The 21,488-nt window shown below is 43.7% G+C and overlaps 1 protein-coding gene across 5 annotated transcripts in view; it reads left to right on the top strand.

The window, feature by feature from the left end:
- LOC137413973 (serine/threonine-protein phosphatase 2A 56 kDa regulatory subunit gamma isoform) overlaps positions 1–21,488 on the top strand; it is a 220,944-nt gene that overhangs the window by 72,908 nt on the left and 126,548 nt on the right. The window contains exon 1 of one of the 5 annotated variants that reach the window (XM_068099457.2): positions 20,621–20,840. The exons of the other annotated variants lie outside the window; for them this stretch is intronic. Within the exon in view, the coding sequence (XP_067955558.1) occupies positions 20,774–20,840 (67 nt within the window). The 5' untranslated portion in view covers positions 20,621–20,773. Of the gene's footprint in view, positions 1–20,620; positions 20,841–21,488 lie in introns of those variants that run through there. 5 annotated transcript variants of the gene reach the window in all.

Below are 21,488 nucleotides of genomic sequence, written 5' to 3'. Positions count from 1 at the left end.
CTCCACAAAGCAGGTCGGTGGCCCCGCTCGAATCCCGGACAAGATGGTATTTTGCCGAACGGTTTAGCAGTCCGGAATCCGAGCCGTTAGCAAAGACTAACCCGATTGTAAAGCGGTTCTGCCAAAATCGTGCCACAGGTACTCACTCAATCAAGAAATCACGAAAGCGATCGGACGAGAAAGAAACGAAAGTAAGGAGGAACAGGTATTTATCTCTATAATAATAGCGGAAGGACTCGACTTTGTTATTCCTTTTATGCCGCACCCAGTGACCCGATGCCCACGGCACTAATGGATTTACGATCTACGAACCGCGCTCTTTGTTTATCACGTACAGGCATACTCGAAAAATCTGAATTAGCCGACGTTGGGGCCCAAAAGCATCCAATTAACTGCCGATACGACGCCATCTTACGACGCCATCGTATTGGCGTCTGCTGGGCGAAGGCGAAGCAAGCCGTCCGCTGATTGGACAGTCGAAGGCGACTGCAAGCCGTCCACTGAGTGGACAATCCCAGAGTGGTGCTATGCCGATTCCTATTACGAATCCATTCATTTTTCAAAAGTATATCGTAGCGTTGTCATTTAAGTATATTGCAATAAATACGTTGTTCATATACGCACTCTTCATTCTCATCTTTCTTCCTAACTCTTACTCGGACAAGCAAATCCCCTATGCCATCCATAATGGTACACTCTATCCATACACCACATCCTCCCTTCCGTGGATGTTCCACGGGTTTCGGCTAGTTACTATTATTTACACAACCAAAGAAACCAAAGGAGAAGGAACGAAACGAAAGTAATTTACAGAAGAAGAAGAAGACACAGTGCAATTCTTAACTATACAGGCTTAACTTATTCCCAGGGACAAGACAAAACAAGACAAACTCACTTACACAAGTGGGGAATTGCAGGCAGGAATGAATGGAGGGATGAGAAGGTTCAGGTGGGACAACCGGGCTGGATGGTTTTTGCAGGTCACAGCAAGCAGGTCCGCTCCGGGCTGGAAGCGAGGAGCCGGCAGCTCCACGTATTCGGCTTTACACCGGCAGCTTTCTCATGCGTCCTCTGCCTCATGCGTCCTCTGCCTCATGCGTTCTCTTTCATCAAAGTCCTCTTAGCACGCTCGCTCCCTTTGAGTCCTTGCGCGCTCGCTCCCTTCGAGTCCTTGCGCGCTCGCTCCCTTCGAGTCCTTGCACGCTCGCTCCCTTCGAGTCCTTGCACGCTCGCTCCCTTCGAGTCCTTGCGAGGGCTTTATGCGCTGGCTTATTTAAGAAAGCCCAGCGAATCCTCTGGAACCTCCAGCCACGCCCTGCCAGGCGATCTCACCTTAGCCCTGATTGGCTGGTGTCCTTACCGCAGCTGCCGACCTCCACCACTCCGCCCCCCTTTTCGGGCCTACCTCGTGTTCCTTGACTTGTGAACCAAGTGGAAGGTGCAGTAGCCAAAACGGAGGATGGAAGGAAAACTCTCCGTCGAGGTGGAATTTGGGGGTTTGGTGAAAAGAACGAAAGGGACCTATCTTATTTGATTTGATGCAACGTAGATTCATCTATTGGAAACATAGCCTTACCTGAAACACAGAATAATGATATAACTACGAAAGGGCCTATGATTTGCTCTGTGTTGCAATGTGGACTAACGAAGGTGCAATTATTTCAATTAACAGCCAATTAAGGGGAAATGTACACAGGGGTTATTTATAAGGAAATTTACTACTAAATTGACAAAGTGAATGTTCTAAAAACCGCAATATATATATATACAGGAGAGCATACATATATATATATATATAATATTATATATATATATATATATATATATATATATATATATACAGTGAAACCTTGACTTACGAGTGCACCAACTTACGAGTTTTCCGAGATACGAGCCGTCGCTCGGGCGGTTTTTTGCTTTGAGATGCGAGCCGAGATCTGAGTTACGAGCTTACGCCACCCGCCACGAGGTGGCCCAACGAGCGTTCCGGTCACGTGGTTATCTTGCCGTGCAAGCATCTCTGCCGTATATCGCTGCTGCTTTGTTTTCGCATGTTGGTTATTTTGGAAAATTTCTTGGTTTTAACCATGGGTCCTAAGAAATTGAGTGCCAAGGGCAGTACTGAGAAGAAGAAGAGGATGATGTGCTTGGATATAAAACACGCAATCGTCGAAAAACATGAGCGAGGTGTGCATGTTGTCGACTTGGCGAGGCAGTACGATCGTAGCAGTACGATCGAAACATTTTTAAAGGGAGGAAGAAACAAACCTCGTTGGACAGGTTTTTATTGAAACGCCCTGCAAGTGAAAGCGAGGAAAGTGTGGCGAAAAAGGCAAAAGTCATCTCCTCCACCTCCGCCAGCATCTTCGTCTGATCTTCAAGGTAAATACACTTAATAAAACCAGTTTATTTCTTTACATTGTGGCGAACACGGAAGCTCACTGGCGTGGTGACACCATTCCGCGCACCGAGTGGGCGGCGGTCACGCCGAGGGGTAGGCGTGGCCTCAGGATATACACCGGGCGCGCAGCCCGGAGCGCGCCAGTGTTGCAGTGAGCTCTTGAATAAAGACTCTTACAAATTACCGCGTTGTCCGCTTCCTCCTTGTTTACAAGCAGCGCGCGTAACGCCGCTTATTATGTACAGTATATACGAGGTCGTGCTTGTTTATACATTATTTGTTATTTATAAAGTACATTTTTCTTCTTTAAAAACACGTAACAAAAAAAATTGGTGTGGTTTTTTGGGGGCTGGAACGGATTAATAGCATTTCAATGCATTTTAATGGGGAAATTTAATTTGAGAAACGAGCAAATTGAGTTACGAGCTCGGTCACAGAACGAATTAAACTCGTACGTCAAGGTTTCACTGTATATATATATAATATATATATATATATATATATATATATATATATATATATATATATATATATATATATATATATATACATACATATATACATATATACAGACTTGGCATTTAATATGGAATATTTTTTTTGTGGGGGTGAACTTACTTTTCAAGATGTCTTAGAACCAAAAGTTCATTGGAATTATGTTGAAATTATTCTAGATTTTGTTAATGTGACCTTTAAAAGAAACAAAAACCATATTTGACATTTCGAAACAAATAAATTGATCCTTGAAAGTGATGTAAACTGATATCAAACTCAATTAATGGACAGTACTGTGTTAAACTTCTGTACGTTTTGCAGAAGTATCTCTTTATTTTGCACATTAGCCAAAATTTTTTTTAACAAAAACAAAAGTTAAATTACGACTGGGATTACGGACAGGAAAATTACAGTTCAGTACTTCGTGTAACCCCCACGAGCATTCAGGAGAGCACGTACACATTGAGGCATGCTGTTCACGAGATTTGCCAAGGTTTGGACAGGAATCGCTTGCCATGCAGTGACAATAGCCTGCTGCAATTCACGCACAGAGGTCGGCTGCTGGTCCAAGTGGTCGATTTGACGCGTTAATTCTGCCCACAAGTTCTCTATCAGATTCATATCCGGGGACATGGCAGGCCACTCCATATGCTCTACACCACGGTCAGCAAGAAAGTGTTGGATCATGCGAACACGATGAGGCCGTGCATTGTCATCTTGGAAGACAAAGTTTCCTCGAAAGGCTGCACGAGCAAATGGAAGCAATGTTTCTTCCAGAATGGCCCTGTACTTGAACTGGTTCAGGTTTCCATTCAGAACAACCAGGTCAGTTTTGCCCCCTGCATGAAAAGCAGCCCAAACGGTCACCCCACCACCTCCAGCTTGGACTCTTGGCACTATACAATCTTTGTTGTAGGCTTCATGCACTTGGCTGCGCACTCGGACGCGGCCATCTTGACGATAGACCAGAAATCTAGACTCGTCACTGAATATCACGTGATTCCAGTGTCCTGGCTGCCATTGACGGTGCTCTCTGGCCCACTGCAATCGGCGCTGGCGGTGTTGTCTGGTCAGGCATGGCTTTCTCAGGGGAGGCCTGGCACGATAGCCTGCTTGAACCAGTCGTTGGTTGACGCCTTCTGGATACAGGCACATTTGTCAGTTGCTGCCACTCAGCCCTAAGCCGATTAGCTGACTTGGTACGGCCATTGCGGACTAACCGGTGCAGCTGGCGATCATCCCTCCTTGTGGTTCTGCGGGGATGTCCTGGCCTCGGTATTGGAGTAGGGACACCCCTCTGAGCATTTCGTTTCAGGATCTTTGACACCTGACCTTGAGTGATGCCATACTGCCGAGCAATAGCACGCTGTTTCATGCCGTAATTTCGTAAAGCCACCACTCCATGACGAACAGCATTGTCGAGTTGACGGACCATCTCCAGAGGAAGCGGCAATAACTTTTGGAGATGTGCAGCAGTTGTTTTCCACTAATACAGAACGCAACAACCCTTGTATACCCGACTGTGAAGCCAATCATCAAATGCACCTGTCCGTACATTTTGCCACGCCACCTGTGATATAATCCTGTTGTTGACTTCTTGCGTGCGCCAAGCAATCAGTGACATGGTTCTTTTAACAAATAAATCACCAAAGTGTAAAAGAAACTCACCAGATTGATATACTGAGTTAAGAAAGTAAACCCAAGTCAAGAAAAAAAAAATATATTCCATATTAAATGCCAAGTCTGTGTGTATATATATATATATATATATATATATATATATATATATATATATATATATATATATATATATATATATATATATACATACACACACACACACACACACACACACACACATATATATATATATATATAGATATATATATATATATATATATATATATATATATATATATATATATATATATATATATATATATATATATATATATATACACACACACACATATATATATATATATATATATATATATATATATATATATATATACACACACACATACACACATACACACAGGCAGTCCCCGGGTTACGAACGCCCGTACTTACAAACCGACCTCCGTAAAGCCTACGATAAAAAATTTTGTTTGTTTTTTGTATACAGAATCGAGGCTCGTGAAAGAGCTAACATTTATCACACAGAGAAAAAATCAAACAGACACACAAAGTATATAATAAGGGGAGCGGTAGACAAGAGAAATATGAGAAAAGCTCTGTTGAAGCCACCCTTGATGTTTACTTTAAGAAAATTGACCAGGCCCATCATCTCGGACAGATATATCAAGGTATGATCGTTTCAAGGTTTGCAAGACATCAATTGGAACGAGAGTAAGTGTTAACCTTTAATCATTATCTTTTCTTTTCTATCTAAACAGTTTAAGAAATGTTTCTTTCATGTTTTTTATACCTATAGATGTTTTAGGTAAAATATATACTATATACTAAGGCCACATAAAAATAAAAAGTTGTTGAGCGTCCTTTTTTCTCAAAAGTTCGGGTCGGGAGGGAGGTTTTTTTTTTTTTTTTTTTTTTTTTTCCTCCTACTTTCCATTGAGTTTTGTTGACATGGAAAAATATGAAATAAAGACTCCTTTCTCCTCAAAATGATTTTATTTCTTCATTCATCTCACAGATTTACAAACATTGCCCAAATCTCTATGAAACACAGTGTTTGTGTGATTTTGGATGATGTTGAATGTCCTAGCTGAGCTTGGTAGTGAAAGGGCAAGACACCTGTACATGTATATCCACCATGACATCGGAAAAACAGATAAACACCATGCCCTTGGCACCTTGAAACTATTGAGCATGTTGAACAAGATTTCTGCCACGCTTTGGTACTGGCTTTGCAGTACAAATGTTACATTGAGGGTATTGCCCTGCCTTTTCAACCAGATTCTCCTCAGTACCACAGTGGATGCAGAGCATTTCATAGCCAACAGAGTAGTACGCTAGTTCTATAGGGGAAGCACAGTTCAGATTGGCACGAACATAAAGATCAGCGAGTCTGGTATCCTGTTCAGGATCGTCATCACCATTGTTGTTGATCTCCGTGAACACACTTCCACAGCTGTAGAGAATGGTGTCCATAGCAGCTTCAGCTTCATTCCGTTTCTGTAGCTTGACCTTCCGTGCTGCATAGACGAGTCTCCACTTGCCACAGTCATTGCATTGTAGAGTGATCCCGGAGTTCTTTGCCTGTTGTGCACTGGGGTTGAATGGACATCCGTGGCCTTTTTCTGGAGCTGCATTCTTGGATGGAAGATACTGTTCAGTAGTAGCAACCTGGAAGAGAATTACTTCGTTTTAAATTACAGCATATGCCAAGCTCTACGAAAGCTCTGGAAAAGAGAACATTTTATATCTAGATATCAATATATTGTCATTGTGTGGGGAGACTCTCGGCCAGGGTATTGACAAAGGACAATCCAAGGGAGCTGACACTGTCGGCACTCCAACCCAACTTATTGCTTTGAAGCCACTGGAGAATGTCATTCTTCAACTTGTTCTTCTGTGGCAGCTGAGTGAGCGGGAATATAGGTGGCAGGCAAGTACAAGAAGCATCACGGGCAGCATTCATGAGGACACTAAAAACAGTTGGTCGACTATCGGGTTCCATCCTGTGATCCGTGGCCGTGTCTGCAGCCAACACAAATTTGAGAAATGAGCCACGAGTCTTTGTCACATCAGAAACTTTGCAAGCTGGTGAAACTTTCGTCATGTCAGTTTTACTGGGGCCGGCGAATACTTTGACAAAAGTACCGCGTGTATCGTCAGGCAATGGCTCCCTATCCCCATCATACTTGCCGTCTGAGAACTCTGCATCGAAGTCCGAGATTGTAACATCCAACTCGATATTGCACGCAAACCAGTCCTTCACCGTCTTGGAAGAGCCCTCACGGGCTATTGATGCGATCACAATAGGCATTTCAAGCCGATTCTAGCACGAATCAATACAGATTTCAGCGGGAAAAATCTCACACAATAGCCGCCATGAATGGCCAACGTAAAATGGGTGAAGTTGCCCGAGGCACTTGCAACGCTCTGCGCAGCATGCACTGCGCATGCGGTGCAGAACGGCACCAAATTTGAATGTGAAAAGATCGTTTTTTATGATTTTTTTCAAAATAAAAAATAAAAAAAGTTTCGGGTCGGGTGTGTTTCGTAGGGTCGGGCGGGGACGATCAACAACTCTTTTTTTTTATCTGGCCTAAGACAAACATTTGACTAATTGACGCCAGATGTGAACCGTACGCAACTGTTCCGACACATACAAATTCGACTTGCAGACAGACTTAAAAACGGAACTCGTTCGTAACCCGGGGACTGCCTGTATGTATATACATACATACATATACATACATATATACATATACGTACACATACATACATACACATACATAATACATAAACATATTGTTAAGAATTTGGGTAGAGGAATATCTAGAGCCAGATAGATCTGTATAGGTAGTTATCTGACTGTCGTGATAGGGAATCTACATGTAATAAGTTATATGTGTAGTCCGGTTTGTATTGCTGTATTGGTGTTCTATAAGCTGTATTGCTGTATTGCTGTATTGAACTATAAGCTGTATTGGTGTTCCCGCCGCGAGGGGGGGGGGGGGGGGGGGGCGGGCAGGGCTTGCTAAATAGTGCAGGGATTATGGATAAAGTTCCCTCATTCGTCGTTTCCCCCCTGTCGCCAAACCTTTGTCCCTTATGGCAATGCATTCTCATATAAACACTTAGATAGGTCCTTAGTGCACACATTAATTAGTTCCCCTCCCTTACCACAACGACTTTGGGAAACAGACAGGAAGCCAGATCGGGGCACCGCCGTATGGGCCACAGCCAGCCACACCACCAGCTGGGCTAGCCTCGAGCAAGGCTGGGAGTCACGCCCAGGAGGACTGTTGATTGGCCAGGGGGAGGGGCGAGCAACACCACAGGACGGGAAGCACTTGGCCAATGACAGGACACCAGCGCAACAGAACCTTCGAGAGGTCGAGAGACGAGGCGCTGGTTGGGGCAGAGCAAGAATTGACGTCACACGCAAGGTGACAAAAGGGCTCGCTGGACGACATTTTGTCTCTCTTCGCGCTGGACCCCCTTCGAGTTGGAGATCGTCATTCGCCCTTCTTTTTGCCTCTGCGCTGGACGACATTTTCTCTCTTGGCTTCTTGTCTCTGCCATTTCCCTCTCGGTGCGTTCCTGGGGTTATTCGTACTCGTGCCCCTCGTGCTTGAAGCTCGTTCTTTTTGCCTCGGCACTGGTGGTCGTTGGTTCGCCATCTTTGTGGTGCTTGGAGCGGTGCTCGGTCCTTCGCGGTGCTTTTGGTGCGGGAGCAGGGTTCGGTGCTGTGAGCGGGCGGGACCTCGTGGGCGGTCGACGAGGAGCCTGGAGTGGGGCGGGTCGCTCGGGGCGTTGCGGAGTGCGTGGGCGAAGCAGACGGAGGGTCTCTTCGCGCTGGAGCTTGGATCCGCGTTGGACGGCGGACACGACTATAGACAAAGATAAGACGCACCACATTTCACAAGTACACGACGAGACATTTCTTTTATTAATTCAGTCCTTTGTTCGTTTCTGAAGTGAGGTGTGCGGGATCCCGATTTAGGACCGTTATTTATCATCGCGTTTCCCTGTCCCGACCTTTATTTAAAATAAACCCTTGTATTATTTTCTTTTCCCTTCAAATCTTGTGTTCGTTTGAGTTAATCCCCTGCAGGATCGGAGCTGCAGTCGGATCGCTATAGGTAAGCGTTTCCACCTCTTCTTCTTCCCTTCTTTCTCCCGTGCTTGTATGCTAAAATCTGTATTTGGTCGTTGCCTCCATTAAAGCCGTTCGGTCCTCCGCGAGCCCTGGTGTTAACCGGAGGGTATTCGCGCGACAATATACATACATACATATGGACACATACATATACACGTACATATACACATACATATACACATACATATATGCACATACATACATACATACACATACATACATAAACATACATAAACATACATACATACATATACATATACACATGCATACATAAACATACATACATACATATACTTATACATATACACATGCATACATACACACGATACATACATACATACCCACACGTACTTGCATGCATACACATACATACATGCATACTTTCCATCTATTATGTATAGATATATTTGTACGATAGGAAAATAAAAATAAATGTTTTTAAAATTATTTTGTAGTGGTACTTTATTCGTTGTGAGCTCATTTCCCCAGTGTTGTATTTTCTTCTCTGTTGAATTGCTTCCCAAATGCACGCTGGGGATCAAATGGCTGCATTGTAATGGAAAAGCACGGCACGTTTTTCGTTTCTAATTGTAAGAGTTTTTTTTGTGCGAGTGTGCGAGCGAAATATGACGCACGAAAAAGAGAGAGCGAGGGGAAAAAAAAAAAAAGAAGAGCCCCTGACTGTGACATCATCGTTTTGGGAATTATTTGTGTGGCTTGGGGTTTTTTATTATTTAGAATCCCACAACCATGGTGGAATAACGTAACCTCATAATGGCTATTAAGATGGCTGTCCAGTCTCGTCTATCTGTTCTTCATTTGCAGGTTGATATTTGTCCTGTGCAGGGAATTACCGATGGCCTTCTACATTATTAGCTGTTGCTCATCAGTTATCTTTATCATTTTTTGTCTCCACGATTGAGGCTCATGGAAAACATTTTAGGGTTAGGATTAGGGTTGTTAGGGTTAGGGTTAGATACGACAAACAAGGGAATGAATGAACACACAGAAGAGGAGGGCGATGAGGGCGAGGAAGGGGAGGAGGAGAAGAAACAACCAAGTAGCGGGGCAGAAAAGATTGCGCGTAAGAATGGGAGTTGGAATGGTGGTGCACCACCTGCTTGAAGCTCTGGAGGGAAGAGTCAGATTGGACATCCCCAGGAATGTGGTTCCACAAATGATAGAAAAGAGCAACCTGTTTATTTTTACCTCAACCACTGAAGGTGGGAGGAGGTTATGTTTTCACCCCTGTCTGTCTGTTTTTCTGGTTGTTTGTCTGTGTATGAACATGATATCTCAAGATGTTGTAGATGGATTCCCATGAAACTTTATTGACAGGTTGGGTATGTGACACGGAAGAATTGATTAAATTTTGGTGAAGATCCGGAAACACTAATTTCTTTTAATTTTTCAATTGATTCTTAACCATTGAGAGCCGGGCCAAAAACTTGTGGTATACTGGTGGTATCGTGCTATACCACCAAAAACTGGTGGTATACTGGTGGTATCGTGCTATACCATCAACAACTGGTGGTATACTGGTGGTATCGTGCGATACCACCAAAAACTGGTGGTATACTGGTGGTATCGTGCTATACCACCAAAAACTGGTGGTATACTGGTGGTATCATGCTATACCACCAAAAACTGGTGGTATACTGGTGGTATCGTGCTATACCACCAAAAACTGGTGGTATACTGGTGGTATCGTGCTATACCACCAAAAACTGGTGGTATACTGGTGGTATCGTGCGATACCACCAAAAACTGGTGGTATACTGGTGGTATCGTGCTATACCACCAAAAACTGGTGGTATCGTGCTATACCACCAAAAAGTGGTGGTATTGTGCTATACCACCAAAAACTGGTGGTATCGTGCTATACCACCAAAAACTGGTGGTATACTGGTGGTATCGTGTTATACCACCAAAAACTGGTGGTATACTGGTGGTATCGTGCTATACCACCAAAAACTGGTGGTATACTGGTGGTATCATGCGATACCACCAAAAACTGGTGGTATACTGGTGGTGTCGTGCTATACCACCAAAAACTGGTGGTATTGTCCTATACCACCAAAAACTGGTGGTATCCTGGTGGTATCGTGCTATACCACCAAAAATTGGTGGTATTGTGCTGTGCCACCAAAAACTGGTGGTATCGTGCTATACCACCAAAAACTGGTGGTATCATGCTATACCACCAAAAACTGGTGGTATATTGGTGGTATCGTGCTATACCACCAAAAACTGGTGGTATACTGGTGGTATCGTGCTATATCACCAAAAACTGGTGGTATACTGGTGGTATCGTGCTATACCAACAAAAACTGGTGGTGTACTGGTGGTATCGTGCTATACCAACAAAAACTGGTGGTGTACTGGTGGTATTGTGCTATACCACCAAAAACTGGTGGTATTGTGCTATACCACCAAAAACTGGTGGTATCGTGCTATACCACCAAAAACTGGTGGTATACTGGTGGTATCGTGCTATACCATCGAAAACTGGTGGTATTGTGCTATACCACCAAAAACTGGTGGTATTGTGCTATACCACCAAAAACTGGTGGTATATTGGTGGTATCGTGCTATACCACCAAAAACTGGTGGTATTGTGCTATACCACCAAAAACTGGTGGTATCGTGCTATACCACCAAAAACTGGTGGTATACTGGTGGTATCGTGCTATACCAACAAAAACTGGTGGTGTACTGGTGGTATCGTGCTATACCAACAAAAACTGGTGGTGTACTGGTGGTATCGTGCTATACCAACAAAAACTGGTGGTGTACTGGTGGTATCGTGCTATACCAACAAAAACTGGTGGTGTACTGGTGGTATCGTGCTATACCAACAAAAACTGGTGGTGTACTGGTGGTATCGTGCTATACCACCAAAAACTGGTGGTATACTGGTGGTATCGTGCTATACCACCAAAAACTGGTGGTGTACTGGTGGTATCGTGCTATACCAACAAAAACTGGTGGTGTACTGGTGGTATCGTGCTATACCAACAAAAACTGGTGGTATCGTGCTATACCAACAAAAACTGGTGGTGTACTGGTGGTATCGTGCTATACCAACAAAAACTGGTGGTGTACTGGTGGTATCGTGCTATACCAACAAAAACTGGTGGTATCGTGCTATACCAACAAAAACTGGTGGTGTACTGGTGGTATCGTACTATACCAACAAAAACTGGTGGTGTACTGGTGGTATCGTGCTATACCAACAAAAACTGGTGGTATACTGGTGGTATCGTGCTATACCAACAAAAACTGGTGGTATACTGGTGGTATCGTGCTATGCCAACAAAAACTGGTGGTGTACTGGTGGTATCGTGCTATGCCAACAAAAACTGGTGGTGTACTGGTGGTATCGTACTATACCAACAAAAACTGGTGGTATACTGGTGGTATCGTGCTATACCACCAAAAACTGGTGGTGTACTGGTGGTATCGTGCTATACCACCAAAAACTGGTGGTATACTGGTGATATCGTGCTATACCAACAAAAACTGGTGGTGTACTGGTGGTATCGTGCTATACCAACAAAAACTGGTGGTATAGCACAATATTCCAAAACGTTATGTATGAGTTGTGACAAAATTAGGTGGATGAGTTGGATAGGCGACGAACAAGCCGATTCGATTTTGGTTCAGGTCAGAATCCAGATCCGGCCTATCAGTAGGATAAAAAAAAAAAAAAAATTTATATTTATTTTTCAAATTTTTTTTTTATCAGTAGGATACAAAACATAAACTGTTCAGCCTGGCGGAGGAGGTGTGCCCTGCTGCCACCACCCCGCAAATCCGACCTCCCAAATTTGGTTATTGTTTAAATATGTTTTATCTATCTATAATTCCAGCAATCTCTGTGTGTCTGTGTGTCTGTGTGTCTGTGTGTTTGTTTGTCTGTGACCGCTGTTTCTCGACAACCACGGGTCCGATATACTTTAAACTTGCCAGGTATATTGCTGGGGACCCGAGGATGTGCCTTTTCAAGGTTTGAAATTAATCGGACAAGTACTTACCGAGCTATGGCGATTTAGCCGTTCGCCGTTCGCTTTGGCGTTGCGAATGGACCAAACCATTGCATGTAAATAGAGGGGGGGGTTCTGTGGTCGTTGCGAATGGACCAAACCATTCATGTAAATAGAGGGGGGGGGGGGGTTCTGTGGTCGTTACTGCCACGTGGTTTCAAAGTTTTTTTTTGTTGTTGTTGTTTGCACGCATGTTTTTTTGCACCCACGTACGGGCACGCCCTAGGATGTTTACACACACACACCCCTACACAAATTTTTTTTTTTTTTTTTTTTTGGCAAGGAACGGGCACCCACGTACGGGCACGTCCTAGCTTATATATAGTACGGGCATGCCCTAGTCTATCTATAATTCCACTAATCTCTGTGTGTATGTGTGTGTGTATGTGTGTGTGTATACGACAACGATTTCTCGACAACTACCGGTCCGATATACTTGAAACTTGCCAGGTATATTGCTGGGGACCCGAGGATGTGCCTTTTCAAGGTTTGAAATTAATCGGACAAGTACTTACCGAGCTATGGCGATTTAGCCGTTCGCCGTTCGCTTTGGCGTTGCGAATGGACCAAACCATTTCATGTAAATAGAGGGGGGGGGGGGGGGGGTTCTGTGGTCGTTGCGAATGGACCAAACCATTTCATGTAAATAGAGGGGGGGGATTGTCACTGTACTCGCAAGCCGTTCGCCGTTCGCTTTGGCGTTGCGAATGGACCAAACCATTTCATGTAAATAGAGGGGGGGGGGATATAATTTTAGATAGATATATAGTACGGGCATATATATAGTACGGGCATGCCCTAGTTTATTTAAAGTTGCTACGTGATGCACCTTCAACAGACTAACGACGATCCCAAATTGAATCGACTCTAATGAGCTCCATTTGCACTGAAGGCGTACCTGCCGCATGCCGAACACACCTTTTGCATCGGCAATATTATGCTACTGAACACCATTTCAAGCTGGCAAGATGAGTGACATTCGGTGTCGTTCGACTTGTGGAGCTTGTGTTTGTGCACGGAGGTAACAGATGTGTGATTTCAATGCAATCAACCTGTAACGCTGCGTGTCGACTCCCACCTCTCTAACCTCATGTCCTGCCCTTTACACACAAGGTGGGGTGTGGGTGTGGAGGTGAGCGGAGTGTTTGACTGTCGAGGCTTCAACTTTCATTGCACCTGGGCTGTGAAGTTTTTGTTTCTTTCATCCCACCTAATTTAATAAGGGAAGCCAACCGGGTTGAACGCAATCACATTTTAACCGTGCAACCTATAAACTCTTGAATGAACGTGGTCCCTTTGTATCCGAAATGTGAAGGCTTTGCCCTGCGGTAGCATCGGCACCATTGCTATCCAGCAGCAGGCTGTGCTGTCGTTCCACTTAGGCATGATCCTTTTTACCTCCGCCGCCAAAGGTGGATGGAGATTGTTTTCACCGCTGTCTGTTTGTCCGTTTATTACTCGCCGGAAAAGATTCCGGCGAGTATGTTGATTGGTTGGTTTTTTTTTGCAAGTATGTTAATCACTCCGGTTTGTGTGTTTTTGTTTGTGTGTGTTTGTCTGTGCGCTCACTTATACTTGCCTACAGGTCACAATTTTAAACCAATCTTCACGAAACTTTACGAAATGGTAGAGTTCGTGGTCCGACAAAATCCTATATATTTTTGGGTTCAAAAGGTCAAAAGGTCAACATAGGCCAAAGTTCCACCACTTTTTTCAAATTTCTAAAATCCTCAATTTTCATCCGATTGACTTGAAATTTGAAAAGGATTTACATATCGGCAAACTGAATTCAACCACCAACTATTTTTGAGGTTAAAAGGATGCTCAACTGAGTGCCATTCCACTTTGTTCTGTTTTTCCAAGTGTCGCTCGATGAGTGATTTTTCATCTGTCTGTTTGTCCGTTTGTCTGTTTGTGCACAGTACTACGTCTACACCGTTGCACATAGAATCGCCATACTTTACACACATATTTGTCTTGCCCTGGAATAGACTGCCCAATTTTTAACTCTCTCGGCCCAAGGCCTCCATTATGACGTCATAATTCGATAATTCCACAAGTACAAAACTTCATCCAATCAAGATGCAATTTCTTGAGCGCCATGTCGGCATAAACTGGTGGAGAAAAAAAATGATGACTTCATCGGTCACGTGGTTCGGCCGCCATTTTGGAAAAACCGAAAAACTTTGCACCTCTATATCTCCAAAAGTGCTGAATAGAAAAAATTGAGACATGGCTCATTGTAAAGAACTCTCCATGGGGAATAAAATACGTTAATGATGATGTCATAGGTGCCTCCATTATGACGTCATGATTCGACAAGTACAAAACTTCATCCAATCAAGATGAAATTTCTTGAGCATAATCTAGGAATAAATTAGTTTAAAAAACAAATAATGATGACGTCATCGGTCACGTGGTTCGGCGGCCATATTTGTCCAAAATGGCCGATAAAAAAGTACATTCCGGCAAGTCCTCGGTCTCTGACCGATTTTTCATCTGTCTGTTTGTTATATCTCAAAAAGTTGTGGACGGATTCGGACGAAATTTGTCAGCGATGTAGCGTATGTGACAAGGACAAAATGATTAGATTTTGGTGAATATCCGGATTCGGATCCGGCTACTAGAATTTTAAAAGTGATTCTTCACCATTGGGAGATATGGCTAAAACGATACATAGCAGAATATATCAAAAAGTTGTGGACGGATTTGGACGAAACTTGGTAGACCGATTGGGTGTCTGACAAGGACAAATAGATTAGATTTTTGTGAAGATCTGAATATGGATTCGGATATGAGAATTATTTAATTTTTTAAGTGATTCTTCACCATTGGGAGATAAGGCCAAAAACGATACATAGCAGGATATCTCAGTTATGGATGGATTTGGACGAAACTTGTTGGACAGTTTTTGTGTGTGTGACAAGGAAGAATCGATTTGATTTTGGTGAAGATCTGAATATGGATTCGGATATGAGAATTATTTAATTTTTTAAAGCGATTCTTCACCATTGGGGGATAGGGCCAAAAACAATACATCAAACGGATATCTCAAAAGGTTATGGATGGATTTGGACGAAACTTGTTGGACAGGTTGTGTTTGTGTCACAAAGAAGAATCGATTCGATGTTGGTGAAGATCTGAATATGGATTCGGATATGAGAATTATTTAATTTTTTAAAGCGATTCTTCACCATTGGGGGATAGGGCCAAAAACGATACATAGCAGGATATCTCAAGTTATGGATGGATTTGGACGAAACTTGTTGGACAGTTTTTGTGTGTGTGACAAGGAAGAATCGATTCGATTTTGGTGAAGATCTGAATATGGATTCGGATATGAGAATTATTTAATTTTTTTAAGCGATTCTTCACCATTGGGGGATAGGGCCAAAAACAATACATCAAACGGATATCTCAAAAGGTTATGGATGGATTTGGACGAAACTTGTTGGACAGGTTGTGTTTGTGTCACAAAGAAGAATCGATTCGATGTTGGTGAAGATCTGAATATGGATTCGGATATGAGAATTATTTAATTTTTTTAAGCGATTCTTCACCATTGGGGGATAGGGCCAAAAACGATACATAGCAGGATATCTCAAGTTATGGATGGATTTGGACGAAACTTGTTGGACAGTTTTTGTGTGTGTGACAAGGAAGAATCGATTCGATTTTGGTGAAGATCTGAATATGGATTCGGATATGAGAATTATTTAATTTTTTAAAGCGATTCTTCACCATTGGGGGATAGGGCCAAAAACGATACATCAAACGGATATCTCAAAAAGGTATGGATGGACTTGGACGAAACTTGTTGGACAGGTTGTGTTTGTGTCACAAAGAAGAATCGATTCGATGTTGGTGAAGATCTGAATATGGATTCGGATATGAGAATTTTTTTTTTAAGTGATTCTTCACCATTGAGTGATTATGGCCAACCAGGTGGAGGTATGCTCTCTACTGAGCGCCGTTGTAGTTGATCCAGTAACGGCGGGCGGTCTGGTTCAAAGCCTGACAAAGTGAGAGTGCAGGGACATGCAGGTGAAGGCCTAAAAGTTTTTTTTATCCTTTGCGGTTGGCTGCTTTATCAGTTTGGAGTCGAAAGTTGTGCATCTGCCTCGGTGTTGACCACAGTCTGACAGGCCGAATAATTTTGCACTCAGACTGAACTGGTGTGTCCGGTTTGCGGTTTCAGGCCCATCATTTTACAAGCTTTGGGTTGTGCCTTTAAAGACCATTTTGGAGTTTACGGTGTCGCTGCATTGTAAGAAGGAAAGCTTTTTCATACATGGATGGAGGAGCTCCTCATGGAGGAGCTGATCAGCAAAGGGAAGTAGGTTCACAAACTACCAAACGGTTTTGAGGGTGCAAGGGGGTGGACTAACACGAAAACACGATAACAATGGCCCGGAGAGGAAAAGAATGCGAAGGAATGTTGTGTGTGGAAGAAATCGTCGATCTGCATGGTGCATGGGTTACTGTATTGATGCCGATGAGACATAGGCTTATAGAAAGGCCATTGTCTGCCTACATCATTGTATAACTGTCACCAAAATATCAGCCAGTATTGGATCTCGAAACAAGACTAAACAATTAACAGCACAGAGCATTGCCATGGTCTATATAGATTACAGTAGATCAAAGAATGAATATTCTTAATCTATATTGAAGTAGATCTGTGTGCAGTCTCACACACTCACTACGCGTGATTTCTGTCCCTTCAGTGAATAAAAACCCTTCCAGTGGATGGATGAACATGAACCAATAGAGTTGTATGGTCTTGGTTTGTAATGTGGCACCAATATGTAGATATCACACTTCGGCCTGCTTAAAAAAAAAAAAAAGAACATTTTCAAAATGTTTGTTTGCCTTCACTGCCGGTTATTGTCCCCCGTCACACCACGGAGCGAAAGGGGGACTATGGTTTTCGCGTGCGTGCGTGCGTGCGTGCGTGCGAAAGCGAAGGAGCGCATTCGAATTTGGTGTGTGGGTGCAACCCACGTCAAAATCCAAGATGGCCGCCGCCATGTATGTCTGACGCCATGTATGTCTGAACCTTGTGAGCGGAATTTCTTGAAAAATAAGCGAAGTAGCAACTTCTAATCTGGTGTGTGGGTGTATCTAGGCATAAGGAAGAACGCTATTGAAAATTGGGTCGCCACGTCAAAATCCAAGATGGCCGCCACCACATGTCTGAACCTTGTGAGCGAAATATCTTGAAAAATAAACGAACTACTAACTTCTAATCTGGTGTGTGGGTGTATCTACGCATAAGGGAGAACGCTATTGAAAATTGGGTCGCCATGTGAAAATCCAAGATGGCCGCCTTGCGTCTTCCACTTTGTAAACACATCACTTCACTGACGGGGGACCTAGGCATTAGGCTTGTTTGCTTGAAGTTTTGAGTGAGTTGGTTATAATTGCTCCAAAAGTACTGTCGATGTTGTTTTGAGCATGTTATGAGAATTGCAAGGCCTGGGTTATTTAAAGGTTTCTTCTTGCACATAGTCATGTTTGCCTCCGCCACCGAAGGTGGACGGAGGTTATGTTTTCACCCCTGTATGTTTAAATCTGTTTTTCTTCTGTGAGCAGGATACATATCTCAAAAACATTGAGACGAAATTTAGTGGAGGGGTTGGTTTTGTGACGAGGACGAATTGACCCGGATGCTGGAATTTTAAAGTGATTCTTCACCAGTGAGAGATGGGGCCAATAATGATGTATAACATGATATTTCAAAAAGTTATGGACGAGTTGTGACAAAACTTGGTGGATGAGTTGGTTCGGTGACAAGAACAAGCCGATTAGATTTTGGTTCAGGTCCGAATCCAGATCCGGCCTATCAGTGGGATACAAAACATAAACTGTTCATCTGGCGGAGGTGTGCGTTCTACCGAGTGCCGTTTTGGAATTGTCTAACGGCGTCCATCGGCCCATTGCCTTGTTTTGTTGAGCCAGCGATCCTCAATGCCAGTTCTTCTGGCTTTTTTGTGTTTTATTCTTAACTTTCTCGTTTGCAACTGATGGCACTTTAAATTCTCAGCGAAGTGTGATGACGTGGTATTTCCATTTGTCATGGGATCATCAGCTCTTTTGCCTGCTTCTGCTGTGGAGTTTTGCCTTCGTTGGTTTGTTTTATTTTTGGTCAATTTCCCAGTTGTTGCCGCAAATTTGACCATATGGTTTTGTGAGGGATAAACCACCACCACCATTGCTACCGCCACTCGTACTAATTTGATGGCCCACTTCTTGTGTGGTAGGCCGGGGGAGCATATTTGGCCCGAGTCTTTCATGAAACGTCTGATCTTGGCTGACCGTCGACTGAAAATGATTGTGGGCAGGAATTTTATAATTTTTCTTTATAGCTGGGTCTGGATTCAAAACTAGGCTAGACAGTTCAGAGGCGAGTCTGCTACCTCTAGGTCCTTAATATATATATTTTTTGTTTCCCTTCCCCTCCCTCCTAAATTATCACAAACCAATAGAGACGGTTTTTTTGCAGATGTCTTGGCACATTTTCGACAAATTTTACAAATATTTATCGGATTGAGCTGTTTCGAGATTTTCAGATGTTAGGTTTGGCCTTTTGTTTGTGGATGGATAATCTTGGTGCAAAACGCAGAAGTATTGTCGGCTTGCTGTATTCGAGCTCCACATGTCCGCGGTTAATAAACTGCCAATGTTTACCTGGCCGTGAAAGAAGCGATTTTGGTAGGGACCAAAGGTCCAATTTGAGAAGGCGCTTTCGGGTCATCGGAAGGCAGGACGGATGCAAGGCATACACAGTGAAAGTCGGAATAATAGGAGCCATTTATAACAATCGTTGTTTGTTGCTGTCGTATTGGCGGTTTGGAGTTCGCCAGCGAGCCAGGTGCTGCGGTCTGTACCACAGCTCGTGCCAAAGTGAAATAGTGACGTCGGTGCTCACGGTTGCCTGGTGACCAGAGGGCCTGCGCTATGCGGCTGTTGTCCTGGCAGTGCGAGTGTGCGCCTTTCCAAAAATCTTTTCTTTGCATCTTTTTCCCCATATGGGCTTTATTATATATTTTTAAAATGTAAATTCGATGCTCTCGGCTTTTTCTTTCTTTTCTTTTTTTTCTAAACGCTTTTGTTCCTTTTTAATTTTTTTTTTTTACATCAAATGACTTCCTATGCTTTGAGGAAAAGCAGAAATGCCTTCTGATCCAATTACGCATTTGAGTAACTGTTCTGTCACGCTTGACATAAGGTGTCCAACCCTGTGCTGTGGAAATGCTTCATGGGAGTGGTAGGGGAAACGATGATTGGAAGAAAAAAAAAAATAGGAACGGTCGAAGGTTTGGATATTTGAAATGAATTCTCACGTGACCACAAACGCAATTTGTCCTTGCACAATGTTTCAGTTACATTTTGAATCGTATGCAAGAGGCAATCGACGTATCACTTGCACAATGTTGGTTTGGGGTGGAATCTTAAGACAAAAATTCTGGAAAAGAATGGGATTTTGTATAAAAAGGAGGAGGATGTTAATATTGGAGATACGAGTCTAATAATGGACAGGAGGAAAGAATAATGATGGCTCGCGATGGAGTCTTTATTTACCTCAGGAAATTGGCATGACACCACCGAATAAAAACGCGTGCACACCACCTCTAGTTGTTCTCAAGTGTCAGACACTTTGAAGACATTTCCACCTTTTGTTTGGCCAACTACTCATAACGGTCTAGGGCAGCTCAGACTAACTCTTTTGTCTGAATTGTTATTTCCAAAACGTCCGTCTGTCCATGTGTGTTATTTATTATCCCTTCCTTTTTTTTCCTTTTCCCCATCTTCACCTTGCCGTCTCCCTGCACGCCCAAGCCCTGCCCACTACTTTTTTTTGCGTGACGTCATCCCGCGTGTTGTCGTTTCCGCGTCTCGCGCGAATGTGCATTGTCGCAACGGCCGCGGTGTACACCGTCTTGCATTCCGTCCCTCGCCTCTCCTGGACCACAGGAGTTTTCCGTCCTTCATCAGCCTCGGCCCCAGTAGACCCGTAACGCTTTACTTTCAGCTATGGTGTTCGAACTCTACTCCGAGGAGGCCGGGCCTTACAGGGGAAAGGTTTGCGCGCCGTTTCGAGGTAAGCATCCGCGTCCTTCACCACCACCACCCTGCGTTGTTACTGGCGTTCATGTTGCGGAAACATTTTGACACGACGGATTCTAAATGACAACCTACCTCCTTACCCTCTTCCCCCCCCCCCCAAGCACCACCTACTTGACCACGTGTAACCAAATTCTCAGTCATCTTCGCACCGGTTACGGTGACCAGCAAGCGGCTTTAAGTGCACACACTGTACCCTTTTGTCAGGGTAGGTACACCGGTACAATACGCTCGAGTTGGACCGGTGTTGGAATTCCCAAGTGTGCTCTCGTCACTTTGCGGAAGTTTGTGATTGTTTACAACAGTGACGTCCGTGCGTTCTGGCATCGAGCCTGCACGCGCAATCTGTAAAGAACTAAGACATTGGGGCACGAGGTACACTGTGTCATACGTGAGATTTGAACGCAGCTAGCGGAAGCACGAGACAAAAATGTTCGTCATTCCGTGACGTCAACAGAGACTTTCTTTTTCCCTTTTCAAATGCAACAGACGTGTGCACATAAGTGTGAATGAGGATTGCGTCAAGAGAGCGAGTCGGCCCGTTGGTTGCCTCCCATTGGTGTTGGGCCATATTGGTCATTACCCTCCGCCACCAAAGGTGGATGCAGATTAGGTTTTCACCCCT

The sequence above is a fragment of the Myxine glutinosa genome, chromosome 1, assembly GCF_964187855.1.
Source record: "Myxine glutinosa chromosome 1, kmMyxGlut1.1, whole genome shotgun sequence".
Lineage (NCBI taxonomy): Eukaryota > Metazoa > Chordata > Myxini > Myxiniformes > Myxinidae > Myxine > Myxine glutinosa.
The sequence above is the reverse complement of the archived record's forward strand: the minus strand, read 5'-3'. Positions and strand labels throughout refer to the sequence as shown.